The sequence below is a fragment of the Empidonax traillii genome, unplaced genomic scaffold, assembly GCF_003031625.1.
Source record: "Empidonax traillii isolate 1590-97213 ecotype Southwest subspecies unplaced genomic scaffold, ASM303162v1 scaffold140:size1466565, whole genome shotgun sequence".
Classification (NCBI taxonomy): Eukaryota; Metazoa; Chordata; class Aves; order Passeriformes; family Tyrannidae; genus Empidonax; species Empidonax traillii.
In genome coordinates, this window is record NW_020955333.1 from 415,039 (window position 1) to 434,651 (window position 19,613).

The following is a 19,613-nucleotide window of genomic DNA, read 5'->3' on the forward strand; positions in this document are numbered from 1 at the left end:
CGCTGCCCCATGCCAAATCCACACTACCTCTTCTCCTAAACTGTTTTTACGGTGTTGGGATGTTAAAATCATACCAGGGCCTGCGGTATGGCATAGCACCCTGCCACAGGATGTGATGAAGCCTGTGCAGTAGCAAGGAACAAGGATGTGTGAATGCCATGCTTTGTGCAGAGTGGGAGCACAGCTGCTGTTCTCTGTGGATGTTTGATTCTAGCTTCGAAGGGAGACCTTTGCAGTGGTCCCCATGCAACATTGACAGTGTCAGCTATGCTGGCAAACCAAAGGGACTGCCCACATTGGGCATTTAGAGAGTGACGGCTCTCTCCGAGAGCAGAGCAGTGCTGTCCTGGCTTGGCAGGCACCTGTCTGTGGGAAAAGGGTGGTGGTTGGTTCTGGGTTGAGTTTCTCCAAAAGTCCCTGTGTTGGCTGGCCGAGCATAGGGAGGGTTTCACAGCCCTGAGGCAGAGAGCTTTGACACCCCTGGTCAGGAACAGACCTGTCTTGTCAGTGCCAGCACATCCTACACGGAGGGTAATGGATGGAAGCAGCGCTGGCTACTCCCTGGCTCTTGTGCCAGCAGAGGCATCCTCATAGCCCTGGCTTTTGTATTACCTTCACTCACTGTGGGGTACAGAGTGGTTTCAGTTTGTTTTGTTTTCTTCAAGGGTAGGAAAAGGAGGAGAGAAGGATGATCTTGCTCCCAGTCTGAAGTCAGTGCCCTCTCCGGTTTGCAGCAGGGCGTTTGTGGGGATGCCGCGTATTGTACCGAAACAGGCAGGAGGACTTCATGGGAGACAAAATGAGAGCTCTGGAGAGTTCACAGCCTCTTGTTTGTGTTTGGTTCATAACCAGTGTGAAAAGCTCTGTGCGCTGTAGGTGTTTAATATGTCCTTGTTCATGCCATTATTCATTTGTGGAGAATAATGCATGCATTGATTTGATCACAGCTTCCCCAGCCGAAAATCAGTTCTCAGTAATACATCAGGTTTCAAGTGTGAGAGTGTCTCCACTGACTTAGTTACACTGTGTAGTGATATGACACGTTTCAAGCACAGTTATTTTTATATCCAGCACCAGGTTCCTATGCCATGGCAGTACTGTAGTACTGTTGCACTGTGGTATTGTTGCACTTTAATTAAAGACTATGCTTCAGTGCATCACACTACCAGCTAATGCACAGAATATATTCAGTGACAAAGAGAATTCAGCTACATTACATTGGCTCTCATTTTCAGATGACATCCATGAAAGTTAAATTATATTGTAATCTAGAGGAAATGCAGCATGAGAAAATCAGAGCCAAAAGAAGGGTATCGCTCTGACCTGAGTCTTTGGTTTCTTTGGTGGGTTCTTATGCCTGCTCATGTATTATAAAATTAAATATTCAAACTAAGTAGTGTATATTACATGTAACATTACATAGGAGGGGATTTCCAGATATGTTACAAGCGTAGCAGAAAAGCACTCTAAAGTCCAGCCATATGAAATGAAAGTACATGGGGAAAAGGACTCAAAAATATGAAATATTATCTTTGTTCAGGGATCAAAGCATCTGCTCCCTGGGACAGCTTTTCAGATCTTTAATTTGCCAACAGTGACGGTGCTGAGATTTGAAATCTTCAGAAATTTATAGATAACTGTGAAAAGTTTCACATTTCTATTTAAGTACTCATTTAAGTACTGAGCTGTATAGCCAGCTCTGCTTTTCTTTTCCTTTTTTTTTTTTTTTTTGTGTTGTGTTTTGGTGATTTTCTAGGTGGGTTTTTTTGGGGGGGTGGTTTTTGTTTGTTTGTTTGTTTGTTTGGTCTTGCTTTGTTGAAGTATTCCACTCTTAAAAGGGCAGCTCAGCTCTCACTGTGAAACAAGTCGACAGAGCAGCCAAGTTCAGGTGAATCTTGTTTGCTTCCCCAGCTGCATAAAATCTCCCAAGGGATGGGAATATCAACAGGTGAACAGAAGGCACTGAAGGCATTTTGGAGTTTTAATGAGACCTGTTTTAAACTGGCAGATAGCTAGAAAGGCAGGGTTGCCTTATTTTGTTGCTGCAGTACAGCGTAAAGATTTGTCATGTGTTTCAAAATGTATTTCATACATATATGTTGTTTTGCTTATAAAAGATATTTTAACTCAAGGTAACTGAAAGCTGGAGACACTAACCACCCTCCATTATAGCCTGCTCAATTTCTTCCATTTAATTTCAGTGACCATCGGATTAGATCATAGATTAACTGACCTTTAGAAAGCTAAAGGATTTCTGGCTAACGATGTAGCCCTGTATCTATTACTCATAATCTCAGGGCTAAAAGCAAAAATTAGATAGAAAAAAGATTACACTGGACACATTTCAGGCAAGGCCCCTTTACTGGTATACATCATTAATGACGTTTTCCCAGTTTATAGCAGCTGAGGATTTTTAACTTTTCATCAGCATTGCGGAGGTGGGGGGACACTCTCCAGACATCATCTGCCCTCTGACACAGGACAGGATTACATCTTTCATAACAGATACTTTTCTCCATGCACTTTGTCTTCTCCTATGACTGCTTCCTCCTGTGTTTCACTGCACTACCGCTACAGCATTTGCATCATGTCTAACCTGAATTCCCCTCTGTCCTCCTTATTTATCCACTGCGTCTGGAAAATAATTTCTTTTCTTTTTCTTTGCAAATTTGGGACCACTCTCACTCGCCCAGTCCTCTTCCCTTCCATCCCAGGTTTCTTCAGACTGTGCTAATCAGACTTTCAGCAGTCTTCTTGCTTTTGACCATTCCACATCTTCCATGGAGTGTGGTGCCTAAATCTGGGCACAGCATTCAGGCTGAGGCTTTCAGCAGCAAATAGAGTAGGAGGATGATTTTGCACATCTTGCATGTGGCACTGCTGTTCATACATCGCCATATGACGTTCATTTTTTTCTCAGCAGTATGAAATGGTTGGCATTTGGTTGGTGGCACATGGTAATTCACAGATCCTTCATGTCATTTTCTAACCTGTTTTCCCAGTCATTTGTTCCAAACAACATGTAGAAGTTTGCCCTTGTCCTTGCTGAATTATAGCTTGTTTATCTCACTCTATTTCTCCTCCTCACCAAGTTTATCTGGAGACCATTATTGCCCTTCCAAGATGTATTAACTGAATTGGTCAGCAGTGTTTTGCAATTATCAAGGTTTTCATGTTTTCAAGAAGTACTTTCTGAGTAGTTTTTCCAGTCACAAGCCCATTCTAATAATATAGGCAGTATGTCTGCAAAATAGTGTGGTCAGGGTGCTTTCCTTCATCCTGTTTTCTCTGACATCCCTTCTGCATCAGCCATTTCCAAAAAAGCTGCAGTTAAGGGTACCAGCCTCTATAGATGTTGAATCCTTAATTTTGCATCAGCAGGACAATTTAAAGTCATTCAATTGCCATGACTAAATTGTGGTCTTAAGCTCAGGATGTGTAAGGCAGGGATATCGTTTGCCTACCCCACCTGTTAAATATGACATAACAGTTTAAACACTTCATGCTTTGATTTTCATCACCTTCATGGTAGTTTATTCTAATTTGCTTTACTTTTTAATTAAGGCAGGTAACCCAGCTCACAAAAGATGATGATTTTTATGTTGTGGCAGCTTTCGTTGTCCCCCTCACTGTTAGCTAACTGAGTGGAAAAATTAGAAGCCAGGAGAGATGTTGCCAGAGACTTCCTTCCCCAGTAGGCACCAAAAGAATAAAGGTCCCCTTTGGTGACTGGAGGCTGAGCTGTAAGAGCCAGGCAGGAGGTGATACCTGGGGCTGGCCTGAGCCCCCGCCAAGGGGCTGCGCTGGGGCGAGGTAGCAGAGGAGGGCAGGCTGGCTGCAGCCACTGTTTACTCTGGGGATACTTTGTCAAGTCAAACTAGGAACTGTTAGTCCTCAGCTCTGGATTTATACAGGTACTTCTAACGTGAAAGTGCAGCCTAAAACCTAGAAAATTGGCAGGCTCCTACTTTGAGTTAGTATATACCTCTGTGGTTTTTTGAAACTATCATCCACATTTATCAGTGTGTAAGCAAGTAATTTAAGGACAAGTTTACTCACATGTCTAGTTTATGTGGAATACTTTGTTAAACTAGAGCTATTCATTTTTGACCCTGTGAACCAAAAAAATAAATTCTACAACTTGGTTGAATTTAAAATAGCAGATGAATAATGTCAGCTGAAAAACAGAATCAAAATTCTGATTTCCTGTTGCCTGCTTCATTAAAAACTACAGATGTTTGGTCTGGCACAGATGCTAACATATTCATCATAAGTTTCCCTTACGCATTAAACACTGTTTAATAACTGCCAGTTCTTTAAAAATACCAGTTTCCTGAAAAAAACCCCAGTGTTACCAAACAAACTATTGAACAAGCAGCACTGTCTGAACAAGTTTTTGGCGTGACTTTTTTTTCTTCCCAGAGGTGGAGTGAAACATAAGCACTCAAAAAAAAAATAGTAGCATAGCCCTTTGCACTGAAGAGAAAACTAGCAATGTGTTTCCTATTCCTTCAGAAACAAATACAGCTTATTCAGGGAGAAGTGGCTCTCTTCAGCTGCCAAGTTCGTGAAAAGCATTGGCCCTCTGAAATTGTGGTGGAATGCCAGGCGCTGCCAGATATGGGCAGGGACACAGGGCCAGCTCCGCGAGCTTATATTTAGCCTCCAATGCTGGCAGGGGAAAACCAGGTAGAAGTTATGAGAGCAGCTTGAGCTTGTAGCATGCTGTAAAAGGAAATGATAGCCAGCCCTGTATGAAACTCGGAAAAACTTCTTCTTGCCACCTCCTTGAGTTCCTCCCATCACGTCCCACCCTCGCAGCATGCCCTTTCTGGGAAGAGATAAAGGGAAAGCAGTCAACAGAGAGGTCCAGGGAGGGATGACGGAAGGAGCAGGTGGAAATGTCAGACATGACCCAGGCAGGGTCCTCCTGAGGTTCAGTCACAGGTGGAGGAAAGTCAAGAGAGAGAAGGAGACCGTTACAGGGCTGTTGTCAGGAGGAAGCACAGGAGCAGGCGAGGTGCAAAACACTTTGTGAAGTACCTGGAGCTACCAGGGCTCGTAGTAGCACTTCACAGGTGCAGAGAAGTTCTGGTCATTTCTGAGAAACACAAATTTGTTGGACGCACACCTTCTACGTGGCTTGCTTGGGGGACAGCAGTGCTGGTGGAGGAGTGAGCTGGGATACCTGTACAGGGGCTTTACGGATGCAAAAAGTTGGAATGGCAAAGATGGGATGTGAGGTTAGAGACAGCTGGGAGAGAAGATCAGAAGGAAAAGGTAGGAAGCAGAAAAAGAGGGGAGGTCAGTGTCTGAGTCAGTCAGTGGAGTGGAAAGCACAGGAGGGCCATTGACAGGATTGCTGAAGGTTAGAGACCATGAAAGCGATAGGCAGCTAAACCAAGCAGGCAGCTAACAACCAGCACAAAAATCCTGAGAGGAGGAGGATGCTTAGGCCTGCACATGCCAACACAGGCGACCCACTGGAGCTGCACTTCACTGCCAGCAAGGCACATGTCCTGGATTCTTCTTTAGTTTTCTGGAGGAATATGCTGTTAGGGAATTGCAACATATGCCAAATATATACACCAAAAAGCAATCATTATCCTCCCTATCAAGCATCCAAGTGTTTGCTATATTCAGTAAAGCTGAAGAGTCAACATTGGTTACATACAGTGTTTCTCAAAGAGAGAATACCAGCTCCTCCCCAGGTCTCCCCAGTGCCCTTCAGTCCACACACAGAGATAGCACGCACACCCAAGTGTTTGACTATATATAGTATTTTTCCTGCTGTCAGTTAATAAAAATGTGAAGCTTACTGAGCCTGTTTTTTTTATTCTCTTAGCTAAGCTTTCTCAGTCTCCCTCACCTGTTGCCCCTCTGCTGTCTTTTTGTGCTAGGAAGAAGCTCATCCTCCCTCAGCTGGTTGCCTCAGGTTGCTGCCCCCATGTCCCTTTCTCCCATCTCATCCATCTCTTTTGCAGTCTCTGGCAGCCTCCTCTAGCAGGTCTCACCCATCTTCCTGCTCCAGGCCTCAGCATCTCCTTCCTGATGCCAGCAAAACTCTCAGCATCTTTTGGTCTGAAGCTTCCTTCATCTTTTCTCCCGTTTTCCCCTCTCCTCTCAGTGGGTCCCCTCTGCCATCTTGTTTTGATTTCCTTTAAATTTCTCTCGAATCCTCTTCTCAGCCACAATGGGGCCCATTGCTCCTACCATTTTCCCCATATTCTTAAATAACTCTCTTGTCTCTCAAATAGGTCCCCACTATACCCTGCAGTTGCATCTCAGCTGTTTCAGATTTCCCAGTGATTTCTACCACTCATCCTTTTCTTTTTTCACACTGCCAAAGCACTCCAAGAGTGGCCTGGAAGTACTCTTGATTTTTTGTCACTCCATCTGCTCAGCTTTCCCAGTTCAACCCTGTGAGCTCAGTTACAGTCCTAAAACATTTTGTGGTTTGTTCCTTTCATTCCTCTTCTAAGAAATTAATAAAATTATCTGGTTTTATATACCCCGAGCAGAATACTAGGCATGTCACTTTCCTCATCATGCCTTTTTCTGTCCACAGTCTCTCAGTCTCTTCCTGATGTCTCTAAGCAGCTATGCATCTTCTGCAGTCCCTCAAGCATCACCCAGTATTTCTGTGCCTCCCAGGGAAGAGCAGAAGGAAGCCCCCAGGCCATCCTTCACTCAATGTGCCAATGAGTCCTCTCACCAAAGTTAGTGTTTTCCACCCAAAGGGGAGGTGATTAATCACCTCCTTCACATGCTTGTCTCCCTCATTCCAATTTCTCCTGAAGAATGATTTCCCAAGCCCTTTGAGGAGCCCAAACACCAGAAAACTACCATTGCATGGGAAGGAAATAGGCTTGAAATGCAAGTGGTGGTAGAGTATTTTAGACACTTGTACTAGCCTTTCCTGAGCAGTGCAAGTGCATTGCCCACACGTGACACACAGCCAGCATGTGTCCGTGTTCCTCCCTCACCACCACAAAGCCCGGTGAAATCCTTGCACACACGTGTGTTTCTTGGCTTCAGAAAACTTACGATGACTCAGATGATTTGCAATGCTTTTTGGAAAAGAGAAGTTCAATCTGTAGGAAGTCAGTCCAGAGAACAGCTAAATATTGAAACCAAGTGCTGTGCAGTCATTTCCCCTTGACTGGTGGTGCTCCAATATACACTTGTTTCATATGAAAACAGGTGATACAGCATGTTGAAATCGTTTATGCAAAGAGTAACAGAGAGCTGTTACACTTTCACTGTCTACATTCTTTTAACCGCAGAGGTGTCAGTGCATGCAGTGGTTTAATGGTGAGCTTTGTCAGAGATGTCTCAGGCAGTCACAGGTACTGAGAGTTTGGCACTGGCATCCTGATTTTAAGTAGTGCCATCAAGAGAAACTTTCATTTATATAAGAATATACTGGAAGTTCAGAAGTTAGAGAAAAAATCCCTTTGCTACCTCTGTGTGTATATATATATGTATGTATATGGATATGTTTGTGGTATACTTGGTGTACAGGACCTGTCAATGAAGACCTGGGGAATATCAGCAGGAACTGATGATACTTTTCATTTTAGGTTTATCTGTGAGAGAGGTCTTGGATGTTTTCCGCTTCAGCTAGATGACATCCCCCACATAGGCAATAACCCGCAGGCGTGTGTGACAGAGAGGGGGCCAGCCATTTTCAGGTCATGAAATCTCTGGCAGAGGACTATTTAATCCAGAAATGGATTAAATGAAGTTGGAATATGTCCAGATGCTTTGTGGAAAGCCTGAGTTGATCTCCAAACTTGTAATTATTTTTTTCCTTTTTTTTCTCTTTAAATAGAAGATTGAATTTTTGCAACTTTTTGAACATTATGTTTCACATATGGCTTATCTGTATATTGTGAGTAAGAGCAGTGACAAACACCACTTAAACAGGAGAATTTAAGGGTATGACTGAGATGTTTTTGTTGCAGCTTTCTCACAAGAAAAAGGGAATTTGAAGTGTGGTAAACAAATCTATATTCCGCTGGCCCATATTCCACTAGGACAACACTCCTAGAAGCAAATGATATTTTAGCTTGTGGGCTTAGAAATTTAAAGCAGATTTAAAACATGATTTTACCCCAGATGTACTCACTGCGTCTTACTCCATCTTCAGGAGCTGTCACTTGCTGTACGTCACTTGGCTGGTCTGTAACCTGGCAAACATTAGCCTTTCACAGGTGATTGCAGGAAGCTTTCACTTTTAAATACTTCTTTTACAACTTGTGCAGTTTTGTCTGCTGATACAAGTCATAGCATGTCATATGTGATATGAGGCCAGTGATACTTAACATACTAACTCGTGATATAACCACCTCCTTGGCTAGAGAGGCTTGAGGCACATCATGGGGGAATTCATCTACAATTCTGATGTTTCTGAGTTAAAGAGGATGGAGGAGCATGGGACTTCGGGGCAGGGAGACCCTTGAGAGGCCAGCCAGAGTCAGACACTCCCCTGCTGTTTGCCCCAGAAGCACAGGATTGCTCGTGCAGCTCAGGTTTGGCTCAGATGCTTTCGGTTCAGATCTGCATGAGGTCTGGGTAGTCACCAGGTAAGTGTCCTCTGCAGACATAACTATTCCAGCAGCTAAAACCAAATTTTACTAACACTCAACTCCTCCTGTTGCACTGAACGAAATATAACTTTTAACTTTGGCCATATCTTCTGTGAAAACAGAGGAAAGCAAGTCACACGCTTAAACAGAGCTGACAGCCTACTATCTAAATGCCAAAACAAGCCTTTGCTGATTCTTAAGTGGAATTAAATATTTACTTTATATATAAAAGTAAATTTTGAACTAAAACTTAGTTTGCCTATCTGTTTTTCTGATAATACAAGAGCCACTCAGGTTTTCTCTCAAATGCATTTCTAGTTTTGAAATGTGTTTATATGACTTTCTTGCTATCACTGTAACAAGAAAATTGCAAATATTACATTGGTTCAATAGTAAATAAGGGTGATACAAAAATCCAGCATTTTACCAATGCCTAAATCAGTAATTTTTATTCTGTTGAAATCAATGGGACTATTCAGGATTAACCGCATAACTGCTGAATTACACATATAATCATTATTATAAGCAGCAGTTAATTTAAACAGAGTTTACTATGATTTAAAAAACATTAAGTAGTCAGATTTTTTTCATAATGAATAGCTTAAAAATGCACATACTCAAAAAATAAAATGTGGTAAACCACGTTACCACCATTGCCAATTAGGGATTTTGTTGAAGCTTAGGACTATGAGGTTTAATTCTGCTTAATTAAACTACTTCTCACTGTTTTTGTTTCTTTTCCCCTTATATAGAAAGAAATTACAGGAACATGTGTGTGTATGTAGTTCTTCAAAGCTAGGTATTTATATATAGAATGATTTTCATTTCAGTAGTAATATGTAGATCATGCTTTTAAAATTGGCTTGTGACTTGTACCATTTTCTAAACATTGGCTCATTGTTGCTTGTTTGACACGTAAAAAAATAGTGTTGGGGAGCTTATAATTGGGGTGCATCATGTACCCCACGCATCACTGACTGTGTCCTGACCATTTAGGGTGAGACCTAGAATGTGAGAGTGGTTTCTTTTTGTCAGTGCCTTCTTTGTGCAAATGTGTACTTTGTACATATTAGCAGAAAGGGCTACACCTGACCAAAACACATTGTTTCACAGGAGAACAGAGAGTTGATCGTGTGCTGCATTTTCAAAAGTTAAGTTTAGAAATGCAGAAAATGTAGGATATTATGGCAGACATTCATTGCTAGAAGACTGGGATCAGAATTACTCCGGTGCAGCAGACCCATACAAGTCTTATGAAGAACTTAGCCCCCTTTGAGCTGTGCTTGGGAGTGCTACACAAGACCTAAATGAGGCATCAACCTTGTGCTGGATTTCCAGAGGCACCCCATTTTCCTGACTGTGCATTAAGCAATTTGAGCACGGGCTTAATGGCCCAGAGAGTCTTTCTGCAGGATCTGTGACTGAAAATATCATTGTGGTCTCGCAGCATGAAGCACTGAGCACCAGTTGAAGATTTCTTCTCTGCGTGCACCAGCCAATACGCTGTGTTGCACGGGGACACTTTCTCTTCAGCGGTGCGCTTCTGTGGGCACAGCCGCCCACAGCTGTGAAACACAGCAGATACTGAGTGCATATTAATAAACATTTTGGTTTCTCTTATTTTGTTGCCAAGTGAATACAGCACAAAACACAACTCTCCAGAGACTGAGGCAGATTTTTATCTGGTGTGACTGTGCCAATTCTCTGTGTGTTTGATGCTGGTAGCAGATTGAGGAATACACGGGCGTGCCTGGGCTTTCTGGCTGGGATGGCCAGTGCTGTTGTAAAGGAGTCGGAGAGATCAGCCTGACACTTGAGGGTGAATGGCTAACACTCACATGTAAAGCAAAACCAGAGATTGATCTAGTTTTATCACTTCTAGATGCTCAACAGACTGACTTACCTAATTTCAGTATGTACGTCCTATGCTTATACCACTACATCCCATCCCCATATTGCTCTTCATGTGGCGTTCTTAATCCGTGTACCATGTCTGCACATAGTGTTCAGTCTTACTTGGCCTTTGAACCTGTGCTTGGAAGTATGAAATTAAGTCAGGCTGTGCTTGGGTGGCTGGGACTTCAGTCACTTTGCAAATGATGATGCATTTAAGACTACTCAACTGTCTACAGCCTGCAGTCCCCTTGCCACAGTTCTCCTGAGATGAACACTGCTGCCTGGAAACACAGTTGATCAGATGAGTACCACTGAGGATATTAGTGTCCTGTAGGACTCTCTAGTGTCCTATAATCTCTACACTGTGAACTGGGCTCCCAGAAACACTTAGGCAAGTGTAGGAAAAGCAAGTAGGATTCAGAGTGCATTTTCTCAGCTCGGCAGAAATGTTTGGGACAGACAAGTCTGCACACTGTGGGATGTCCAATGATAGGCACTCTCTTTGAGGTCTGACATTCACACACCAAAACAATATTGTTGCAGCACCATTTATGGACCACAGAGGTGGACATAGCTTAGAGTAACCCTCAGTTTGTTGCACCAGCATGGTAATGACGGTTTAACTGGTCAGCTCAACCTGTGCCAGTAAATTGTTATCCACTTAGTGTTGTATAAATTAGGCTTGGTGCTGATTCTGCATGCATGCTGAAGGATCTCATTTAGCTTTAGTATTTTATTATTTTAGTGAGAACAGGGTATGAAGCCAGATGTTTGCTTCAGCTGGATGCAAATATTCTTGCTCTGCCTGTCATATTCAGTAGCACTTTGAACCTGCTATATGTTCCAAGTTGAAAACGTGCCTGCTGGGAGAGGCCACATGAGGCAGGTCGGGTATTCAGTCAACAACTGGTTGATTGCAACTCCTGTGACAAAGGGAGTCCAGATTAGTAGTTTCACTTGGCTTGTCAGAAGATGGGAGCTGATGAGCTCACTGATCTAGCTGGAAAAAATAAGTCAGCAGGGGGAAATTATCTCAGCTTCTTTGTTGACATTACTGTGGAAAGCAGTCCTAGAGTTGAGCACTGTGCATTGTTATTTTTAATACTGTCAGCTAGGAAAATTCATTGCATCTTCATTATATCGTATCATATGTTATTGCAGGTACCATTTTGGAAAGGGCAGTTCCTGTGATATGATATGTTCTTTTCTCCTGTGTACTATTTTTGCACAAGGGGAGTTCTTGAGACCTTGCCTGCACTGGCAGCAGGCTGGGATATGAATTTACAGCATGCTAGCTATTTCATGTTAATTCATCCAGTGTTTGTCTCTGCAGATGATATTTCACTCCACTTTAAATGTGAATCAAGCTGTGCTTCACAGATATCCTCAAAGAAAGCTGGTGCAACATAGTTTGCCCTCTGTACCTTCACACCCTTTTTCATAGCACACTAAATTCCTCTTGCAGACAAGTACTCCTATTCAGTGGGGTGATTTCAGGCTTAAATCAACCTAAGTAGGACAACATTTGTCCAGATGAACTGATAGCTTACAAGGGTTGCATCCATTACAGTACAAGCAAAAACGTTAAATCAAAATCCATACCTAAGCTCAGTAATTCCATCAGAGCATGCTTCCACTTCAAATTTTTGCCTACCCAGTTACAAGGCTCCCGTATATCCTACCATGACTCATTCCCCTTTCAGCCAGTCTTTTGTGCCATCAGCATCAGGAAAAGATTTCAGTTTAAAAAGTAACCCTCAAAAAAACCCCAAAAAACAAACAAAACAGACAAAAACCCCACAAAACAAAATAACAAAAAAAAAAAAAAAAAAAAAAAAAAAAAAAAAAAAAAAAAAAAAAAAAAAACCAAAACATGCAAAACAAAGGCTTCTTTCTAATCCCAACCATTCATTTAGTTAGTAGGCACATAGGAGCAGCAAACTTTACTAAGAGAGGGGAACTAATGCCTGAGAAGGGAGAAATACCCACTAACCCAGCTCTGCCACTAGAGAAGTCTGCCCCCTTAGGAAGACAGTTTGATGCTTTATTTGCCTTAATTCTGGCAGTTAATGGGCAACATATGTACTGGTGCAGCATTCAGCCTCACTGAGGTGGAGATCAATTTTTATTAGCATTTTGCGCGACTCTGCATTAGAATGGGATTAATAAAATTGATTACCCCTGAAATGCAACCTTCTACACAGAAGGCTGGAACTTCACAACCTGTAAGTGATGCTTTACTCAGAGAGATTTTACTCAAGTATCAAACACATACAGAGACATGCAATCTTCAAAACAGTAAGGAAAGAAAACCAAGACCCACAATGTACTATTACTCTCTAGTTTCACAGATAGGTAAAACTGCAGAAAGAGGAACCAAAACATTGTTCTCAGCCATTCCCCTTAATTTCTCTTACAGAAGTATATTTGAATATCCAAACCTCATCTTACAAGAACATCAAAACTTAACATGATGTTAGTGCAAAACTGAACATCTCCCATAATCTTTAAACAAAAAAGCAGGCAGCAGCCTTTATTTCAGGGAGCAGTTAAGCCAAGTGAATAGAGAACTGGTCTCTGACTGCAGTGACCAGGAGGTCACTTTGCTGCCCTCTCACAAGCTCTGGGGCTGCTTAAACCCTTTCACCCCTCTCTGCTTTGGTCTTGCAGTTTGCCAGTCAGAAGCAAAGCCAACATTAACCCTGGGCTACCGATGCCCATTTGTAAAGGCCCCTTGCTTGAGCAATAACTTAACAGGAAAGGATGCATTTCTCTTTTGAGGTTTTAAGACGGTAGTAAAAAGAACAGTTTCAGTGCCTGTACCTAAGTAGTATTTTAAAATTAGGTAAATAATTTGATAATTTTAAAGAAGAGGAAATGTTGCTTTAGTTTTCACAACTTTCTGCAAGTGCCTTGTTTTCCTCATGCCTGCTCTGCGTCGATTTTGCAAAGCATGTGTAATTACAAGACTCTGAAGGAGGAAAGTGAAACTTTTTATAGCATTTTCAGGCTACTCATAAAAGTGCTGTGTTTAAGCTAGGCCCAAGTTACTAGTTTTGTCGGTGGTATTAGTATTAGGTTCTGAAGTTAAAGGTAGTGCACCTCAGTCTGTAAAAACTGTGAGCTCCGTGGAATTAACAGTAACCATCTTCATTTTCTTTGGCTACAAAAGCCTGAACATCTGTTCCCAGTCATCCAAGATGTGGTAGGAGTGCCTCCTAAATGCTAAGTAGCAGAAAAAGAGAATAAGGGGAAAAGTTTGATCCCCATTTTGTCCAATACCTTTCTCCTATCCCTTTAGCATTTTCCTTTGCCCCTTCAGAACCTCTTTTTCTTAAAAAAAAAATCTTTCTGCGTACTCCTTGTTAGCTCATGGTTGTGCAGCCTGACTGTAGGGCACGACCAATGAATCATAAAAGCAAATGTCAACAGGAAAAGATCTCCGGTAGCCCATTAGCTGTTTGAGATCATATTTATTATTTACTGAATGACCGTGAATAATGAACAAATTGCTCTAAATGATTACAGATTTGTGGCTAAATCTCTATTAAAAAGAGAAAATCAGTTGAAGCAATTGCAGAATTTATTTATAAGGAAAAAATTGCTGCCTTCTCATTAATATTATGTAGAGTAGATGTAGCACCAGTGAGAGAAATAGAGGTAATTGCTGCAAATTGGATAAGGATGCAAAAAATGGAAACTCTGAAATAGCAGAAAAGTGAAAAAAATTCTCACAAATGCTTCCATGGAGTTATCTGCTCTAATCTCTGTGGGTTAGATTTACATGTGCATCAGTGAGTTAGACAGTGTTGGAGATTGCTACTCCAAGTTGTGTTTACACTCAGTATTTAGAGGAGTAAATTAAGTTAGGTAAATCCCATCTCAGCTAAATACAGCTAATCGTTTGACTGCCTTGCCTAATTTGTGCATGAGTTGTGGCCCAATTTTGTTCTCAGAGGATACTGGTCAGGTCAGTAGTGCCACTGATGCAAAAAATGTGCAACTTTCATTTAGGCATATCCTCCTAAAGGTAAATGATAATTCTGTAGCTATGATACAAGTGGACAGAGAAATCACAAACAGTACAACTGAAGGAAAATACCCATTCCTAGCACACAGATTGTGTAGCAAACAACAAAAGGAACCTATCCTAAAATAGAAGAGTATCCAAATATTTTTCTCATGGCTTTGTGGAGCACATGTGGTGACGCCTCTTCATGCATTTACTTGAGCACTTCTCTAAATCAGATTCCATTTTAGGGTGGTCTCGAAAATTATGTATCAGCAAAGATTGGTTTTATGTTTCCTACTTAAAGAAAGTATGTGGTATTGGAAGTCATGTTATCAGACATTATCCGAAATCTTTTACCTGTTAAAAAGTCATGTTTAGCATCATATTTATCTAGCTCTAATTTCTTTCTCTCGTTGCAGAGTCAAAGGCTTTCCAAATTAATATGGCTATTTGAGTATTTTTAGGCAAGACCCTATTAACGCTGAATTTTTTTTTTTTACAAAAGCATGCTATAACTAAAGCTCATGATGGAAGTAATTTGTAATATTCAATGACCTCATTTTATTCTGTTTTGCTCAAAGCTAATGCATATGATGCCATGTGAAATTCTCAGACGAGCCTGTCTGCAGGACTTATGGGAGCCATAAATGGATTAAACCTATCACTCCCTGCTTTGGCAAGTGATCAGTTACATTTAAATAAAGGTCAGTCTGTCTTTACAAAGAACACACTGAAAGCAAGCTTAATAGCTTTCCCTACTGAGCTTAGAACATAACTATTTGAAGCATAATTAGCAACGGGGTGCCAGTCACTGATTGTGCTTTTTGCTTGATTTTATGTCTGGGGAGTTCCAGTATTCCCCATTAGCTTTAAGAGGGGGCACAGTGCTAGTTATCAAATTGACAGTCTTGACCTGGCCTCTGAAAGCAGCTGTAAAACATTGTTTGGGAAAATTAAGATGAATGCCAAAACCAGGACCGTAATATTGCTACAAATTGGACATTCGAGGTCCATGCCATGACTCTAAATAACAAAATAGGTAAAATATCTGATATACATGAGAGTGCAGGCTTTATTACCAGGTGATAAGGAGATACACCAGCTATCCTATTATCTCATGAGCTCTGTATTGTGAATTCTTTATAAAATACCTATTCTTTTCAGCATTAACAGAGTGCCACCTCTGTAATCTGTTAAAATCTGGATTTCAGGAAGGGTGGAGTGAATCAGCTACAACTGCCCCTCCAGTAAAGGGGTTATTTTGTCAAGTTAATTAAATGTTTAGCCTATATGATGCATTTAAGAGTAAACATGATCATAGAACCCTAGCATGTCTTGGATTAGAAGGCACATTCAAGATCAACTAGTTCCAACCCCCCTAATATATCTTGTGGTCTTCCAGTCCCAGAATACCTGATTGTTTGAGGTATCTTGAGGACTATTTATAGCCCTTGTAGCAGAAGTGATAATTGTCTACAGGTGGAGAGAAAAGAGCTGATACAGCAATTTTGGTGCTCTGCAGACAGCCTGAAATTCTAAGAGGGATCTGTGAATTACCTTGACCTGCCTGACTGGAGCATCAGTTTCAAAAGTCCAGTGATTACACTTCAGTGTTATCAGCAGCTAATTTAGCACTGATTATCAGGGAAGATGGGTAAGAGCAAAACACAGTGGAAAGGCTTTTGGGAGTTTCTGAAGATCATCTAAGAGCAGACCAGAGAGGCAGATAGGTGACAGCAAAATATGCAAAAGAATGAGGAGGAATTAAAGGCAGCAAAGAGGGTTGGATTAGACGGAAAGACTGTTAAGTAAAGATGAACATAATATGAATTATTATGAGAAAATATTGCAGTCTTACATTTTAGGTATGCTACAAAGACTGTATTCTGTTCATCTCTGTGTAAATCATCAACCTACTTTTACCTCAGCCCCTCTCACCTGGTAGCTGATCAATGGCTGCATTCCCAGCTCAAGTCCCCTATGAGAGAGCAGAGGTCTGTGTCCTCCAGATGCATCTTGACCATCAGTCACAGAATAGAAACTATAAGATGACTAGCCAAGTATTAAGATAAAACCATGTACTTTTCTTGATTTACCTGCACTTGGGGGTTAAACATAGGATTTTAGGTCAGCAGGTCTTAATCTCCTTTTGTAAATGGTATATCCATTTTAAGAGTCAATTAAATACATTATCAAATGTAGGCATTGCCAAGGAAGATATGGCTGTATTTAGTTTTACAAGCCCTTAGATATATAAAGAAGACCAATGCCTTAAGCAGCTCTGTATCAGCTCTACCACTGTGCATCTCTAAAATTTATTTGTGCTTTCTTTGTTTTCCTTCTAGAATTTCTTTTTCCTGACAGAATATTTGTACAGGAAGTGGACAAATCAGTGACTAATTTAATTGACAATTTTCAGCTTATATGGAATTTTCATTTTTTACAGATTTTCTGCAAAGCTGCCAACTACTTCTCTGCTTTCTGCGTAGGCACTTCAGGTTGTATTTGTTTGTTTTCACCACAGGTCAGATACCATCACCAGGAAAAACTAATTTAAAGCATCTTCCATCACAGGCCCTCCGAAATAATGAAACTAAACAGCCAGCCAGAAAAATAAAATCCTTTTTCTTTAACCCATGAATCCTGAGCCAGCGATGTAGAACTCTGAAGCTCTGGAGTAAGGTTTGCTAGTCAGGTAGCAAATGCACTCCCATGGCTCACACCTCCGTAATCATTTCTCTCCCCTGTAGGACGTTTCCTTCAAGCACGGGTAATGGCCAGCTGTGTCTTCTTTGAGTTTTTAGCATGTCCACATTACATTTTTCCACGTGTTGATTCAAGCACTTTAAACACTCACTTTGTTCTGTTTTGTAGGTCACGGGTTATATGGGACTTTTGAAATGTTGTCCTCCTGGAGAAAAACTAGAGAAGACCAACATGTTAAAGAGAGGACTGCAGCTGTATTTGCAGACTCCATGCTCTCGTTTTCTCTCACCACTGCCATGTACCTGGTCACTTTTGGAATAGGTGCCAGTCCCTTCACTAACATTGAAGCAGCCAGGATTTTCTGCTGCAATTCCTGTATTGCAATTTTCTTCAACTACCTCTATGTACTCTCCTTTTATGGTTCCAGCCTGGTGTTTACTGGCTACATAGAAAACAACTACCAGCATAGTATCTTCTGCAGAAAGGTACCAAAGCCAGAGGTATTGCAAGAGAAGCCTGCATGGTATAGGTTTCTTCTGACAGCCAAATTCAGTGAGGACACAGATGATTCAGAGGAAACGAACACTTACGAGAGTCATCTTTTGGTGTGGTTCCTGAAACGCTATTATTGTGACTGGATAACAAACACTTATGTCAAGCCTTTTGTAGTTCTCTTTTACCTTGTTTATATTTCCTTTGCCTTAATGGGCTACCTGCAGGTCAGTGAAGGGTCAGACCTGAGCAACATCGTAGCGACTGCGACACGGACCATCGAGTATACGACTGCCCAGCAGAAGTACTTCAGTAACTACAGCCCAGTGATTGGGTTCTACATCTACGAGTCAATCGAGTACTGGAACACCAGTGTCCAGGAGGACGTGCTGGAGTATACCAAGGGCTTTGTGAGGATATCTTGGTTCGAAAGCTACTTAAATTACCTTAGGAAACTCAACATATCTACTGGATTGCCCAAGAAGAATTTCACTGATATGTTGAGGAACTCCTTCCTGAAGACCCCTCAGTTTGCCCATTTTTCAGAGGATATCATCTTTTCCAAGAAATACAACAATGAAGTTGATGTTGTGGCCTCCAGGATGTTCTTGGTGGCAAAGACAATGGAAACCAAGAGGGAAGAACTTTATGACCTCCTGGAGACCCTGAGGAAGCTCTCTCTCACCTCCAAGGTGAAATTCATCGTTTTCAATCCATCATTTGTGTACATGGATCGTTATGCCTCTTCAGTGGGAGCCCCCTTACAAAACTCCTGCATTAGTGCTTTATTTCTGCTCTTCTTCTCTGCATTCCTGGTCGCAGACTCTCTGATCAATGTCTGGCTCACTCTAACTGTTGCCTCGGTTGAATTCGGAGTTATAGGTTTTATGACCTTGTGGAAAGTGGAACTAGATTGTATTTCTGTGTTGTGCTTAATTTACGGAATTAATTATACAATTGACAACTGTGCTCCACTGTTATCAACCTTTGTCCTGGGCAAAGAGTTCACAAGAACTAAATGGGTGAAAAATGCCCTGGAAGTGCATGGGGTAGCTATTTTGCAGAGCTACCTCTGCTATATTGTTGGTCTGATTCCTCTTGCAGCTGTGCCTTCAAATCTGACCCGTACACTGTTCAGGTGCTTGTTTTTAATAGCATTAGTCACCTTCTTTCACTGCTTTGCCATTTTACCTGTGATACTGACTTTCCTGCCACCCTCCAAGAAGAAGAGAAAAGAGAAGAAGAATCCTGAAAACCGTGAGGAAATAGAGTGTGTTGAAATGGTGGATATGGATAGCACCCGAGTGGTTGACCAAATTACAACAGTCTAACTTGATTTGTTGGTTGCTTTTTTACACTAGGTCTTACTGAAAACCAAACAAAACAAATCAAAAACCAAGAAAAAAAAAAAATAAACCAGTACTGACTAAATATCTGGGGAGAGGAAGAAGTTTGGAGGTTTTCCCTCCCTCCTCTAAGCTAAATCCAGGAATATTCAAAATTATGGGAGAAATCAAAAATCAATTTAATAAAAAAAAAAAAAAGAAAAAAGGCCAGGGGATTGTACCTTGCTCAGTTCCCATAACAGGTAATACGAGAAAATTTTCACATACATGCAAAGGGGGGTTGAATTTTAGATGCATGAAGTAAGATCTAATGAGAGAAATTGGGTTCCTAAGCAGTCGTCTGCACCGCCTGTACTGCAGATTCTGCAATTATTGTGGCTAAACCAAATCATATTGAAAGGTCAACTGTCAAGGCTGAAGTAGCACTAAATGTTCGCTGGATGTAAAGGCTTTACAAACTTTCTGCACAGCAATAACTCAAGTCAGTGAGTCAGCTCTTATAAGTCTTAGCCATCACATTTAATTTTTCTTTTCTCCCCTAATCTAAACATTTATGCAAGACTATATAAA

General features: G+C 41.4%; 1 protein-coding gene across 1 annotated transcript in view; it reads left to right on the plus strand.

Annotated features, from left to right (window-relative positions):
• Positions 1 to 19,066, plus strand: part of PTCHD1 (patched domain containing 1) — a 33,377-nt gene extending 14,311 nt beyond the window's left edge. The window contains exon 3 of the mRNA XM_027884242.1: positions 17,374 to 19,066. Coding sequence (XP_027740043.1) covers positions 17,374 to 19,028 — 1,655 coding nt within the window. The 3' untranslated portion in view covers positions 19,029 to 19,066. The remainder of the gene's footprint in view (positions 1 to 17,373) is intronic.
• Positions 19,067 to 19,613: the final 547 nt, after the last annotated feature.